At 39.8% G+C, this 16,369-nt stretch overlaps 1 protein-coding gene across 1 annotated transcript in view; it reads right to left on the reverse strand.

The window, feature by feature from the left end:
* LOC139717324 (membrane-associated guanylate kinase, WW and PDZ domain-containing protein 3-like) overlaps window positions 1-16,369 on the reverse strand; it is an 83,763-nt gene that overhangs the window by 47,536 nt on the left and 19,858 nt on the right. Inside the window, exons 4-6 of the mRNA XM_071628828.1 lie at window positions 13,008-13,127; window positions 3,619-3,753; window positions 2,137-2,338 (exon numbers count right to left, since the gene is read on the reverse strand). Coding sequence (XP_071484929.1) covers window positions 2,137-2,338; window positions 3,619-3,753; window positions 13,008-13,127 — 457 coding nt within the window. The remainder of the gene's footprint in view (window positions 1-2,136; window positions 2,339-3,618; window positions 3,754-13,007; window positions 13,128-16,369) is intronic.

The following is a 16,369-nucleotide window of genomic DNA, read 5'->3' on the forward strand; positions in this document are numbered from 1 at the left end:
GATAGTGCTTGGATGTGCCAGAACACACAGGGGTAGGATTCCTCCTCCAGATCTCCCAAGTGTCTGTGAGACCAGGGCCCCATTTCACAAAAAGCTGGTATGATAGCAACTCTTACTGGAATGGCAATTGTCACAGTAACAACAATAATCCAGCTTTCTAATTGGCTGTTGCTATGGGAAGTTGCCATTCCACCAAGAGTTACTATCCTAATATCTTTTTTTTTATGAAATGGGGCCCAGAGCACCACTGAGAAAAACAAAAGTGCTAGGTTTTGTTCCCAGGCACTTGGCTTAAACTTGCCAAGCTTTTATCATCAGCATTCAGTATCAAATCCATCCAAACTTGACCTAATTGTGGATTAACATACCCACTAAAAAGGCCTAAGGTGTAGAAATGTATGGGCTGGGCAGGCCATGGTGACACAATAGGGATTAGGGAGACTAGATAATCCCCATTTATTATTCACTGACGATTAGTTTCCAGGCACTTGTGCCAATTTGTGAAGAAAGCACTTTGGGCATGAGAGTCAATTGGGGATCAAAGCACAGTAAGGGTTAAATTTGGTTGAGAGTTAATGATGCAGATCACCTTCTGTGAACACAAGCCTCCTGGTGGCAGGCTCCCCAAACACTGTCTCAATCAAAATCCTGCACACGTGGCGGAATCATCAGCATCATATTAGCATCCTCGTCATAATTGCCTATTGCCGCAAAAGGAGGGTCCATCTTTGGTATAAACACCGGTGACATACTGCCGGGGCTGAGGACTTCATTAAAGGGGGGCACAAGTGCGACCCTGGGGCGCATCATTACACCCTCCAGTGAACCTCAACAAAGGATTCCCTTTCATTGTGTGCCATTTATGTCCTGTGCATGCATGTCTGCGACTGTGCCTTAAATCATTTCCTCATCCTCTGTGTCTCTTCCCATTATCACGGTACTGACAGCGTACGCTACAAGCAAACTCCTCGTATTACTTTTAAAACCAATTCTGTATGGGACCAAGGACTGTTGTCTGCACTTTTTAGCTGCACAAAATTTCAATGACGAAGTCACATTTTCAAATGACCTTGTTCCACCTTGCAAAGTAGTTGAAGAAGCGATAAAGCCATAACCAGTCGCTATTGTCTCAAAATACTGGTATTTTGAAGCTGTGTCCTGGTTCTCACTTAGTTCTCATAATTTGCTTTGCTTTTCTGGATGACTGCCCAGTCCATCAAAACAGGTTTATGGACATCTAAAATGAAAATACAAATGTGCATAAATTTCTATTGTCATATGTTCTGCAAAAACATCATAGACCATCATGATAATCGCAAGCAGGTGCTTCAGGTCTGCTGGTTTGGTTGTAGTAAATGCAACTGACATGAGAGTTACCCACTGACTTTGGGCCCCTGCTTCACGTAAGCACAGCTACATTGCACAATACTACTCTATTTAAATTACAGATCCGCCTGGTCGTTACACTCTACAGATCATTTGATGTCATCACTACCGTTCATCATTTCTTCCAAAAATGGGTACATTGGTGCCTAAGATGACTTCTTCATTCAAAAAGCTGTATCAAAGTTTATTGAATGCTTATTTCAATGAAAGTTTATTTGAATGCGTTTATTTATTTATTTTTTTTTGCATTTCACACTTCAAACACTTTCCACTTTCCATGCCCCCCCCCCCCAGCAAATCTTTCTTATTATGTGTACTAACACACACACACACAGACACACAGAGACACACACACACACACACTAAACCATGAACAGAGAGAAAATGACTTTATGCAAGGCTTGACATTAGTGGTGGCCCGGGGCCACTAAAAGTTGACGTTGGGGCACCAAATTTCCAAAGAGGCTATCTTTTGGTGGCCCAATCGGGCACAAACATTCAATATGGATTGTTATGTTTTCGTTTACTTCGGGCCATTACATGTCTTATTCAGGCCACCAAAATTTCAGATTAAAAGATTTTAGTGGCCTGAACTGGCTACCAGTTAAAAAAGTGAGTGTCGAGCCCTGTTACACCATCAACGTGACAGTAAACATGTTTACAGACACGGGCAATTCTGCTTAGTTTCTATAAGATGAGAAAGAGAGGGTTAAAAAAAAAATTGGGTTTTGTAATACGCCTGGGACTCACTCGATATAGTACATGTCTCCCTGCTCCGTGAAGGCAATCTCCCAGTCATCCGGCAGTGGGCCAAGGTCTGCCTCCAGTTTGCTTATGTCTTCCAACTTCTTCTCCTCCTCGGGATCCTCTACGACGGGCTTCTGGTTCAGTGTGGTGGCCTCTATCGTTGACTTGTTCCGCTGCCGCTTCCCCGGGGCAGATGGCTTGGCACCTGCAAGCAGGTCCATTCACCGAAAGGATTGTTGGAAGGGGGGGGGGGGGAGAAAAGAGTAGCCAAGTTAAGTATAGATTGCCAATAATGTGTCATACACTGCCAGATCATGCCATCAAATAATATTTACACCAAGTCCTACTTTGATAAACTCTTGAACACACTCAAGCGGGATGTTTGGGGACTCAGAAAGGGGAAAACACTCAGTGTGCCTTTCTCTTGCTGAAATCGTATATAAATTAAAGCAAAAAGGAACTCATTATATGAAAACCAACTTACTCGATGATTGGACAGCTTTATGAAGATACACAAGACACACTGCAGCACCGTATGTCACACTGGGCAGAGTACAAATCCACGCACAACACACTAGAAACAGGTCCACTTTGCTCTTGACACCAAATTTCTGGAGATCACCGAGTTACATTACTCTATCACAGAGGGGGTGTGTGACAGACCCACACAGAGACACCAATCAGGAAAAGATACACCCTCTCCATCTGCCAGGGGGATTACATGCCACAAGGAATGGCCAAACAATGGCGAACATTTCATCGAAATCCCTCGCTGCACAATCCAGCTCGACACCTAATAGCTTTTGCAGTGTCCAACTACCGACTTGAATCGATGTCTGTTACGGCACTCAAAAGCAAGTCGAGCTCGTAACGAGTGCCGAAAACGTTAAACATCAGACAGCAGTAATGTTAAGTAGTCATGAGCACTGGCAGTGTCCCCTTGGTATGGTGCTACATGTAGATACTGGAAGTGGTAGGGGTAGGCTGTTTGGTGCTGGGAAATCTATTTGTATTTCCTTCTCTGCACAAGCTAGGTGGAGGACATTTATACTCCGTATCATCAACAAGGAAGCAATTCTGCATCACCGCAAACATTTCGAGACCAATAACAAAGTCAGATGTATCAAGGCATAAGACAAGGCTCAGGCAGCATAGCAACTGAAACAAGACGCTTAGAGTGAGAATTCACACTACATATCAATTGACTTCCATTCTTAAAAAAATGTCTCTAATCAATATACACACAAACCATCTAAAAATATAGTCATTTTTAATAAATCTTTTATCAAGTGTTTGTTCAGGTCTCTGCAAGGGCAAATAGTCCAACTCCCCCCCCCCCCCTTCCCCAATCCCAGCATTGCCCTCAAAAACAAAAACAAAAACAAAAACAAAAACAAAACAAAACAAAACCATAAAAATATGGCCAATTCAGTAAAACACATTTCCAAAGTGACCAAGTGCCACTGAAAGACTGGCCCACTGTACCTGGTCGAATGTCCTTCTTGGCGTCTGCTGGATTGCTTGAAGAGTTGTTCTGTTGCGGTTGGGGGGATGTTGGGCTGGACGCAGGGGTGTCAGGAGGGGGTTCCTGGGGAGGCTTGGGTGTCCCGTAGTGGTTACCTGGAAGAAAAAGAGGGGAAAGTTCTTGTGTCATTGCCAAATGCACACACACACACACACACACACACACAAAATAATCAAAAATAGCTAATCAAAAGAGTTTATAAAAGATTGGAATGAAATGGACAGGGATGCAATCACTACAAAACCTACATTTGTATCACTTACAATGTGTACATTTGAAATATAAATATCATATAAGGACGCATGGTCCGATATTGATATGGTACAAAACGTGTACAGAATCAACATGGACAAAATATGATGACTTTCTTGCTTTGGATCCTTCAGGCACTGGCCAGCTTTTGAGGCTGGTTGTGATATAGGTAATCAAACTCTTAGGCATATTCCAAGAATGGGCTTCCTGGGATCAAAGATAGAATAAATAAAGCTACAGAGTATAATAGTCAAAGTCAAATATATCATACATACAATGTACACGTACATGTATCTCAGCTGAGAAAATTGAATGAAGGTTATATCTACAACTCTAAGCTGAGAATGCATGAATGGTTGAGACTCTGGTTGAATGTCGGTGTTCTCTACTAAAGCATTGAATGGTCTGTCTCTAAATAGCACACTGTCAATTATGATGTATCTTTCCAAGGCGGCTTTGGGGAAATGCAGAGAAGATCTAACACAGAAGTAATGCACAGAGTAGCGCTACATGTAATGGGCTTTATTCAAACGAACAAACAAAAAGAGAAAAACGATACATGCCAGGATCCGCACTTCAGACTCACACTAACAATCTTCCATTTCAAGCATAAACTTAACACAAACACTGTTTAGCATATCCCTGTATTTCCTGACAAAAATAAAAACAAAAATAAAAACAATAAAAAATAAATAAATAAATAAATAAATTAAAAAATATCAAACTAATTTCAGATTACAGAAAATAGAATCAGCTGCTAGATTCTCTCAAAATAACATTCTGATTCAGAACGCCATCTTTAAAAAAAAAATGGCAGTGAACTGTAGAGTCTAAAGAATACTCTGCTCAGAAGTATTGGAGAGGAATAGTATTTGGCATATTTGTAACCATCACATAATATCACGCAGTCCTTTTTACTCCAATCATAGCTAGCTATATAGATTCACATCTTATCATGCCATGTTTGCCATCTAGATTATTACAGCTACCTCAAAATCAATACAATCCATTCGCTTACTGAACTGAAGCAGGGTTTTTCCCCTCTGCCCACATTGTCAACTTTGGTGGGTTTGGAAACTCAGCAATACACTGGCCCTATCAGGAAGCAAAAACTTACTAAAATACACTGCACATTGTGGGTAATGAAAATTCACTGAGCAGTAAACTAATCTATCAATTGTACGTCTCGCTAACATTAGGTCTTGCATATGATTTAAAGATTTAAAACTATCATCGACTAATATGAGGAAGTCCATATGATAAATTCATCTATCAAACGCTCAATACTTTGATTCATCATTACATTTCATTTGTGGTGCCTGTAATTACTCATGGGGAAACGATTTTAAAGTAAAAGGGCAAAATAACCAAGCACACAAAGATACAATAATGTGGGACTACAATATTGATGCTCACAGAATGTGATGCACTATGCCTTGGGTTTTTTTTTGCGTTGTTATTTGTTTACTCCTTTCAAGCAACAGAGGGTACTGTAATATCATACTTAGGTTTACCGCAAATATGAATGTACAAGTGTATGTTATATTTTTGTTAAAAAAGAGAGAGAAAATGGAACACAATTAATACATCAAACCCCAATGTGACGTTTGCCACTGGACTGAAATATAGCGATAGCTGCCATAACACTTCAGTATTCCACAGTTAATACAAAAATCGTGAGATGCAATGCCTGAATGTACCTGTGTACATTGTATGCCTGAATTCTGTGCAGATGAACACTATAATGTGAAATCGTTAAACAGTGCTCCATGTGAAAGTGATCAATATCCAGTATCATCTTTTTTCTTTTCTTTTCTTTTTTTAACATTTCATGTAGATCGGCTTATCCACTGTATACATTGTACGTGTCACGAAGAAGTTGTACACAAATGTGTTCAAAGCAATTCATTTTGAGCAGTATTGAATAGTATCTAAATAGTTTTCATGGCTGGCATATTAATATCAAAATTGTACCAGATACAACCTTCCAAAACTTTTGCAGTCAAATTGATGGCATGTAGAATGACAGGACAACTTGCTATCAAATGCATGGATTAATCTGATTCAGGATTTAAAAAAAAAAAATAAGATGCACAGTCCTACAATGTACATGCCACTAGAATCTCTGATATTGTGTAAATATTGAGCTATTGGGGGTTGTTTATCTCGAATTTTCATGCTATCATAATTAGCAGTCAGGAGACCTTGACAGTTTCTAAAATTGAGCAATCAAAACGGAAAAACATTTCTGTTCATTTTCTAAGTACAGTACATGACTGTCAAAAAAACAAAAAAACTCTCTCAAAAGATTTGGCACTACAATGCACACCTGGTTTGACAGACACAGATTGTTACATACTGTGTATTCCTCAGCTTGCAATGTGAAAGGACGATGTACTATACATGGGGAGTTACTTGTACATGTTACATGTCAATTTCCCAGGGTGAGACATACTGTAAAACATGATATATTCGCGGCATGAAAATTTCGCCACCTGGAGCCGATGACCTTTCTCGCGGCATGAAATTTTTGAAAAATTGCCACTAGCGTCCAATGCATATTGTGTAGGCAAGCACTTTCGCGTGCATTTTAATTTCACGAATGTTGGCACTAGTGAAATTCGCGAAATTAAAATGCACGCGAACATTCATCGTTTTACAGTACATGAGATCAAGGGATTGACAATTTGGTTGCATTTCCTCAAAATCTGTGATCCCTTTAAAAACCATGCATGTTGTGCCCTTTAGTTGTTAATAGCAGGTACACCTTCCAAGCTAACAATGTGGTTTCAAATCCATCATTCGCTATTCAGCTTCAAAGTCTCTTTAGAGTACACACACTCAATAGCGATAATTCAAAAGATGCACACTACCAAACCAAACTGCTTTCGAGACCTCTTGGAAAAAAAAAAAAACGGGAAAAAAAATCTCAAGATTTAGTTCAAATGAGACATGTGAAGGGCTCTACTATGTAGACTGCTACCCCTGGTACTGTTATTGACATAGTTTACCCATAATCTGGACAATATAGCGAGAAGGGAGTCTGTGCGGGACTGCGCCTGCGAGCATGATGATATGCAAATAATTGCCGCATTCATTGCCAATCCGCAGTTGAAAGGGACCGTGCAAATTTAGCTCGTGAATAGCATTTAGTGCAGGCACTGGGGCACGCTCACAAAGGGCGACTGGCACGCTTGAAAAGCCAAATGATTGAGATAGGCTTCCAGTACAAAATGAATTTACGGGAGAAAAAAAAAATCACTTTAAAAAATTGCTATCATTCCATTGCTCTTCTTTTGATACTCTCCAAACATGGATGCACACTGCGAACAGCCCCCATTTAATAACCAGCATCAACAACAGGTTGTAGCATCAAGTCGAGCTTACTAAAAAGGCTATGAGACATGAGAAGAATGCTACGGCAACACACATTACACGATTATCGCTATAAAACCCAGCTCATGATACAGCGCATCATTGGACAAATTGAAATGTCTGAGCTCTGTAACACGCTCATATAGCAGGTCTTTTGCTGGATTATCGAGGCACCTTTCCCACAAGACTCTTTCTCCTATCGAGAAAAGTATCGCACCAAGTAATTGTAGCTTTCACGATTTTAAAGGGCACAATAATAAGGAAAACCAACGTACCATTCACATCATACATGTTCAACTTTGCTGCCACAAGTCCATGCACAAAATCCCATTTCATTATGCCGTTGGCACTAGGGCTGGAAGTTTACCAGGTATGTGTACATCAATCTAATAAATACTTCACCAAAATGGTTTCCTAGATACGAATGGGGAGCTAATTATCAGGCAGACGCTGCACTGGAACGGCGGCGAAAACACTATGTCATGGCAATGATATTCATTTAAATATACACTCATTTGCCTCTGGAATTTGCTCTGAAAGGTTGACAACTGATGAGACCCGCTTTGGTCTATCGCTTATTCTGCTTTGTTGATATTATTATCTTAATTAACTACAGCTGTAACTAATTAATCATATCACCTGGCATAGGTAAACATATTTAAAGAGTTGTGACTCATCCGATATGAGCGCTGTCCAGCAACTTTGTTGTCCTTGTGGCAAAAAGGGAGAAAAAAAAACTAACAGCATTTTATACTCGTAAGCCATAAGTTTTAATAAAAGATAATTTAATCTCACCAATACTTGTAAAGTTGCGTACAACCACTGAATAGTCCTTCATACTGCACACGTTTGCACACATATTTTTTTATTTTTTACTTTTACTATTATCATCTTTTAGACATTACAAATGTTTGTTGAATACAGAGTGAATAAAAGCCATTCAAGTTACATCAAAATTGAGTGAAACAAACAAGCGGAGTACTGGGACACCCATCAATGTACTGGAACTTTGCAGGCTACATAATTTGACACCATAGCACTGAATAATATACTGTATGAAGCCGTGATTACCAGCAAAAGCTTATGCCAAGAATTCTTTTTTTTTTTTCCTCAGGGTTGTCAACAACAACATCAACAACAACAACAATAACAGCACTGAGGACAAATATACAACTTTTACGCTAGTACCAAAAAATAGAATACAAACTGCACATTTAGCATATTTTAGATATTTTAAAACTTGCAAATGAGGACATTGTGTCTGTGATCTCACTGAATATCTGCAAACTGGCAGAAGATACATTTGTATCTGTCCTTAGATGACAGGTTATTCACTTTGGCCCAAAGTGTTTGAAAACTGACCTAACCAGAGAAGATCTACATTGTACATGTAGCACCCTAGGAGCTTCCTGGACCCCTGACCTCCAGGGACTTACAGGTACCATTTTACGTATTCACCATTTATTCATGTACAATATAAAGGGGTCTTATGCTGAAATACCAAGTTGTGGACCACCCTGCCACTGAAAACAGCATACAGTAGATATTCCATCAAGCCTCGCTGTTGCCGATTTACATCCTTGTATTATCCTAAGTTGTTGAAAAATTACGGTATATGATACAATTACATCACATACATGTATGACATACATGTGTGATATGATACAATTTATATTTGTACCATACTAGAGATCTCTGCATCACTTCATCAAACGCAGAAATGCTAGTGTACAGAGCCAGCGGAAGATATAATGGCACTTGTTAATGACTATTCATGCTTTAATAACTATTCTTACTACATTGATTTCATAACTGATGTGTGTGTATGTTTGTGTCTGTGTGTTTGAAGAGTACATGAAGATTTTCCTACAAGTATTCTCCATTACAAGAGAAGGTAAAGATTTGTGATACCACAGTTCAAAGACCAACTTCAATTCAATTCAATTCAATTCAATTCAATCATCTATCAATTCTTTTAACAAAATATAGAATATAATGTGTCGTAAAAACTGTACAAAAAAGTAAAATTAAAAAGATAGTGACTCCAACTGACTTTATTAATAAGTTTCAACAACTTTAATACAAGCACACTTCACAAAACAACTTAATTACTGTAATGCCAGAAAAATTCGCAGCATGAAACTTTTCTGAATTGGTGCCGACAGCCTTTTTCACAGTGCATGAAACTTTCACGACTTGCCATTGGCATTCAATGCCTTGTGTGGAGAAAGCTTTGGCGAATCCTGGCTCCATGCAAAATTTGCTGAAGTTTCATGCACATGAAAATTTTTGTTTTTACAGTAATATGCTGATTACTTCTTTTCTTTTCTTTGTGTGTGTGTGTGTATGGGGGGGGGGGGGGGGGTACACCTGTTTATCGTTTGAACACTGCTGAGATTCATACAGACTGCAAATTCATTCCCCGGTATATCCTACTACGAATCGGCTCATATACCAGTGACACCCACTTTCACGTCTTTCTCTACTGACTGCAGAATGCACATTTTGCGCAGAATGTTGCTAACGGACTCACCATACGAAGCGGACGACACCAGTGCTGGTGGTATATCCAGATATATCAATCCAAAGCATGCTACGACAGCGTACAGCGAAGCAGAGAAAGCTACAGGGTGATCTGTAGACTCGGGGCAGACTGTGGAAGGTGCTACGCTAGTTCTGACACCTTCCTACCCTATAATACTGCCTCGGTGTGGCTGCTTTTGGCTTCCGTCACAATGGAACTCTTGGAGCGAGGAGCATTCTATACACGCAGCCACTGGCGAACCTCTCTGGTGAAGGCCATATCATATTATGATTGCAATATCTCTTACAACTACAACAACAACAATGCAGGCAGTTGCGGTTTGAAGCAAATAAAACAGACATACGCACCACTATTATTCATTAATGTCCCTCAATGGAAAGGTGATAGTGGCATTCTCAGGGAATTCAACAAAATAAACTCTTGAAGAATACCTATTGTGACAACACCTTCCTAAATGAAATGGACTTCCTTATTGGTACACGAAACAATGCATGGGTTTCTCAAAAAGTTTTGATAAATGCTTAGTGTTTGGTTGTTCTGGTAGCCTAAATGCATCAAGGACTGTGACACACACAGAGCCAGCATGGCCCGATTTCTTTTGATGACTGTCTATTCATCCAATGTTAGTAAACACTAACTCTTTTTGATGAACACTGAGTACTTGTGTCTTTTGTTTGTCAAGAAAAAGGGGGGTGAGCATGAACACTGGGACCATCATCACAAGACCTCATCAACGAAGAACCTACACGCAACTGCATACGAAGTGTGCACTCATGTTATTACATGAACTTTGTTCATTGTCGATGGCTAGATGTGGTTATCCCCAGTAAAAAAAAAAAAATGTGTTCGGCAACAATTGCTGATAGTTACCTTGCCTTTCTGATACAGTACACAGAGGAGGCTTGGAATGCAGTACAGTGCAATGTCAACAGGAACTGTCAACAACAATAAGTCAATAAAAATGTTGACGAGAGAAAAAAAAAAGTGCAATCAACAGGTAAATTCCTGCAAGCACAAAGACATGGGAATTTCTTTTGTTCAGTGATTACACATGTCCACATCCGGAAGACCTAACACTCATGACTCCAGAAAGCAGTGGGCACTGACCAGTGACAAGCATGTGTTCCAACCCGAGCAAGAAATGCAGCTAGTAATGTTTTGCGGTAACACAAGTTGTCCTGGTTTATCTTTTATGTTGCAACAGTTACATTCACACGGTGTTCCTTCACTTCAATTTAAGCTAACTTTGACGATAAGCTCTTGCCCCAATAACTACCGTAAAGTTCCGTGTATAAGACGCACCCGTGTATAAGACGCACCCCTACTTTCGGACCTACAATTTAAAAAAAAAAAAAAAAAACGAAAATGTCCACGCAAATATTGCGTGTGTCATACATATTATTTCAGCTCAAAATTTCCCTAGAATGCAGCATGTATTTGCTCTATTTTTCGTTTCCTTTTATATTTTCTTTTAACGGTATTCATCGGACATCGGCAAAATATGGAAGTCGCAAAATGCGAGACTTGTCTCGGTACTCACTTGCTATTGTTTCGCCTTTCAAGCGTGGTACATGTGTCATGCATATCGTACTCATGAGTGTACAGTACGATCTTTGCTGTCATGATAGCAGAGGGTGTCTCGCATATTGACGCATGTCAGACTGGAAGGTTCATTACGAAAAATAAGAAAAACATCAACAAGTGTAGCAGAGGGATCATACGGCAAGACGCACGGTGCGTACGGTAGTACGGTACACTCATGCACTACCAGTAACGCGTGTCTCTTGTACCAGGGAGGTGGCCCTCCCTGCTTGTACCATGCTTGTATGCACAGTGCTAGCCTTTTGCAAAAGGCAGCTCGCTATAATTTCAGCACACGCACACAGAGAGCAATGGACTTGCACACACAGCGCGCAACGGGCAAGCGCGCTTCTATCCGATCGCTGTGTGCACGCTAGTCCATTGCAAAAGCCTCTAGCTCTCTGCAGCTGCTGCCTTTGCCAAAGGCTTGCTAGCTAGCTACTTCAGTGTAGCTATGCTATCCTAGCTGGCCTCGTGAAATGAAGAGCAAACGAACGACATGGATATGCATGCATGCTTCACACATCGTTCATATTTACGGTGACATAGTGCCGATCCTATGGCCATATTGATACTAGTACATTGATAAGTTTTACGGTATCGGTAATTTAGTAATGATACCTGTACATCGCGTATTCCAGCTACTAGGTTGGCTGTTGGTAGCTTGGTAGACTGACATTGGTAGCATACAGCAGTGCTGTTACAGCTGTTGTCTATGGCCAGATTGATACATCGTTACTGCACAAGGCCGATGTAAGTTTATCTCGTATTTGCAGCTTTTGTGTGTGTCCAGATTGAAAGATCGCTCAATTATTCGTAAGTTTTGGTGATTGCTTACCTTCCAAACGTCGATGGGCATACATGGCCCCAAGTTGGCCTTATGAAATTGGGTGTACATGACGGATTTTTTTTCCGTGATTTGACTGTACCCGTGTATACGACGCACCCCCGATTTTCAACGTTTTCCGACAAAAAAATAGTGCGTCTTATACACGGAACTTTACGGTACAAGTGAGAGTCCCAATCAATGATTAGACCACAGATCCAGAAGTTTTGCATGGACCCCAGTATGAGGGGCACTGTATTTACATTCAGGAGGTTGACTCAATACCACAGGAGAATGAGGGTTTCACGGAGGGGTCACGCTGACTGCAAGTTCGTTGATTACCCCGTCCCCACGTTGCTTAATTACAGCTTGTGGAGAAATATTGTGGTTTATCATTATTGAGTTATCTTTGAGTTAGCCAACTTTCCAGTGCATCTACATGGTACTCATCTATGAACTGATCATCAAAGTTAACTTGAAGGTAAGGAGCATTGTGTGAATGTAACTAGAGAGTGATTTATTTACTCTTTCTCCTTACAATGCTGTACACACATCTCTGCTGTCTATGTACCATACTTTAAAGATTACCATCAAATAAACATGCTACAACAAAAGCTAACACACTCACACACACAGGCACACATGCCAACAAAACACAAAAACAAAAAGATAAAGAGCTGATGATGTTAACATGATGTTCTACTGGTCTTCGATTATACAAATCTGAATAAAACTAAAATAAAACCCCGAAAGAAAGCTTCAAGACCTACCTTCAAATATGCCACTCTCCAAGAGGTGACCACTTTTCTCCAAGGCGAGGAATTCATCGACTGTCAGGAATTTGTAGTCAACTCCATCTACCTCGCCCTTGCGCGCTGGTCTGGTTGTACCTAGAGAACATGGAATAAAGTGGAAAGACATCCATGCATATATGACATCGGAAATCCGCAGAATATGCAAATCTAAACTCCAGCCCTTGAAGACATTTGGCCACATGTACAATGTACATCACCTCCCAAAGTATGAATGTAACCAGTGTAGTAAAAAGAAATAAGGCAAGAGCTTTGTAGCATTTGGGGGGGGGGGGGGAATTGTAACCTTTTCCACATGGAACTGTTCTCTGGAGTTGCAGAGTCAGGTGGAGTACCTGAAAGAGATTTCTCAGTATACAGCGTAGAACTTTTGATTCTCTTTTATGCTTCCCATGTAGCAAATCAGGTAAATCAGAATGCAAATTAAGGGATACGTTGTGCTGTTTTGCTTCCATAATTTTTCCTGCACCCAGCAAGCACCAGGCACGTGCCAGCTGTGGTTGCTATGGCAATGTAAACACTGAGAAAATCTTCGTGCAGCTGACATTAATGATACGGTACTTCGGCATTCTACACGGCATGTACTGTTGGTGGCTAAAATTAGAACTGCACTACTACCCCACACCCTCTCATTTTCTGGCAAACCCAGTTATATCTTTCTACAGTAGGATTACAAGTCTCTGCCAAAATATTGTACATTCCTTGGATGATATTGGTTTGCGTTCGCTTTCCTAAATTATGCAAAGCCTGTACAGCATTAAGTGTAAGTCCTTTAAGAAATATGAATGCTGTAATACTTCCCAAAGAGAACATACTGTATTCACCGGCGATAAGGCCGTACTATTTTTAACAAAAATAAAGCAGTAAAGTCGGGGTGAGGCCTACATTACGCCAGCACAAGCAAATTACTGTATTGTCTTTCCAACTCAAAGAATCACCTGCCTTACCGATACACATAATCATGTATGGGACTATGTAATGTGCCGATTGTTATTGTTAGGAAACAGGTGGAAACACATAGATATAACAAAGTTTCTTATAAAAAATAACATAGAAAATAACGAAGTTTTGATCAGAACAAAATCCCTCTGATTTTTTTTGTTTTTTGTTTTTTATCACCAAAGTGTTGGGATGTGGCTCATCCTGCGTTGTGGCCTTATCGCCGGCGAATACGGTACACTGAAAATGCAGGATACACCAATGATCAATACAGATTTCAGTGTACTTGGGTATCTGGTAATGTTTCTCTTCAAGGTCTCCAAATGGCTTAAAATTACCAGTTTTATACATCTTCAATGAGCATTTGTGATTAAAAAAAGTACTGTTCATAATAGCTGCAGAACTTTCATTTCCATGAAAAAAAGACTTAGAAAAAATTATTACCATTATGATATCAATATTATGATTATTATCACAATTACTTGTATTACTATCATTGCTATTATTTCTTTTTATTACTATCATCATATCAAAACAACAACTACAATGATTGCAAAGAATACCAGTTCTTGAGTTTTGGTAGAAACTACCATTCTCTGATTCCCCTTTGACACACAGCAGGACGTTTTGATCCAGGCAGCCTCGTGCCCGCCCTTGGCTCTAGCAATGGGCTTGCTTTGTGGTGGAGCGGGATGGTAGGGATGGGGGAGGGGATGGGGAAGACATGTTGAAAGCTGGGGGGGGGGGGGGATAGGGAGCCTCCTTGTATGAAACGAAGCCAGCATCCAGCTGTACTAACTACATAGACTCATGAAGAACTGCTAGAGAATATCATATTTATTTGCCTGAGTGCACACTATTTTAAGAGTCAAGTGTCCAATATATTTCCATGTGTCAAAGTGAGCTTACATCTCAAATGCCCAATCTTAAGTTTTGGTCGCCCCAGGCAGGTGTGTATGAGAGTTTAATACACCTTGCCTTATAATGCGTTGAAAGTTTCATACACAGATACAGTATCTTTGTTTTCCAAAAGACTGATTTTAAAGGTTAGAATTCCTGAAGAAAAAACAATTATATCCTTATCTAAATGATATTGGGAGAGAAAAGTTATCATTTAGAAAAGACTAAAAATGAAAAAAAAAAAACCTTTTGAACAATTCATAACATTTGAAGGAAGAGTCATATTTTTATCAAACAGTTTCGCTGAGTGTTTCACTCGTAAAACTCTCTGTATTTATTTAATCCACATACATTTTTTAGGAACTTCCCCCTCCCCCCTCACGAAGCTATAACAATGTGCTTTATCTTCTCTTCTTCCCCTGAAATACAATTTCTGTCCATAGCACATTCAGAAAGATGACTCTCTAGAACAACTCATGAACTTTGAATACAGTTCCCAAGTTCTTCATCTGCTTACTGAGCCCATTATTAATTTGTACGTGATTGATAGCTGCCACACGGGTTAGCCATTCAAAGCGCCACCTATTGTGCGCTGCATCACAACAAAATTGGCTCACCGGTGCAGCTCCTAACGGCAATCGCCCAAATACTTGGCATACCGCTGATAACAACGACAGCGCGCACTTTTCTAATCCTGACCTTCAGGCGGCACTCACAGATATTGTAGACAGGTCTGTTTCGGCCGTAAATACAATTTCCACTGCAAAATACATGGTATTATAAAACACGCATATTGCAGTGCAGCTTGCAGCATGTGGCTGAAATTTGATTACTCCACTTATGCAGATGCTATACGCAGGTATTTCTTGCTGCACGTTTTCTATCAAGAGCAGACGACACTAAATTGCATTACTCGGGGTATAGATGAGGGTGACAATACTCTGTCTTGCCTGGGGCTATCCAGTTTGCAGATGGATACTTTTAGAGTTTACTCATCTGTTAAAAACTGACATCCGTTTGCAAAAGAGGCAGAACGATGATTACAGTAGTGGCATTATTGAAATTGTACAAGTAGAACAGACTCATTGTGTATGCAGTGATTTTAATATTGTAAATTGGCAAATTTATGATAAAAAAAGACTAAATATTTGCAAGTGCATTACTGAAATCTTGATTGGCTTAATGCGCACACTTATTATTCTGAAATCACAAAAAAGAAAGGGATACTTGCTATCAATGAAGAACTTATTCTAAGGCATCATTTTACCTTAACTTGCTAGTAGTTGTATAATCTAAAAAAGTACCCAATAAAACCTCACTCTTGATTGTTAATATAATGATCAGAAAGGATGCACATAATTGAAAAAATAGAAATGCACCAAATGTAGCTATAGAAACTTTACCACAAATCTATACAGATAACTCCCTGCAAGGAAACCACTCTTGTGTCATGTTCTATCAAAGGCAAAGTTATTTATTTC

Source organism: Diadema antillarum, unplaced genomic scaffold, assembly GCF_040938485.1.
Source record: "Diadema antillarum isolate AM-2024a unplaced genomic scaffold, OU_Dant_1.0 scf00000074, whole genome shotgun sequence".
NCBI lineage: Eukaryota > Metazoa > Echinodermata > Echinoidea > Diadematoida > Diadematidae > Diadema > Diadema antillarum.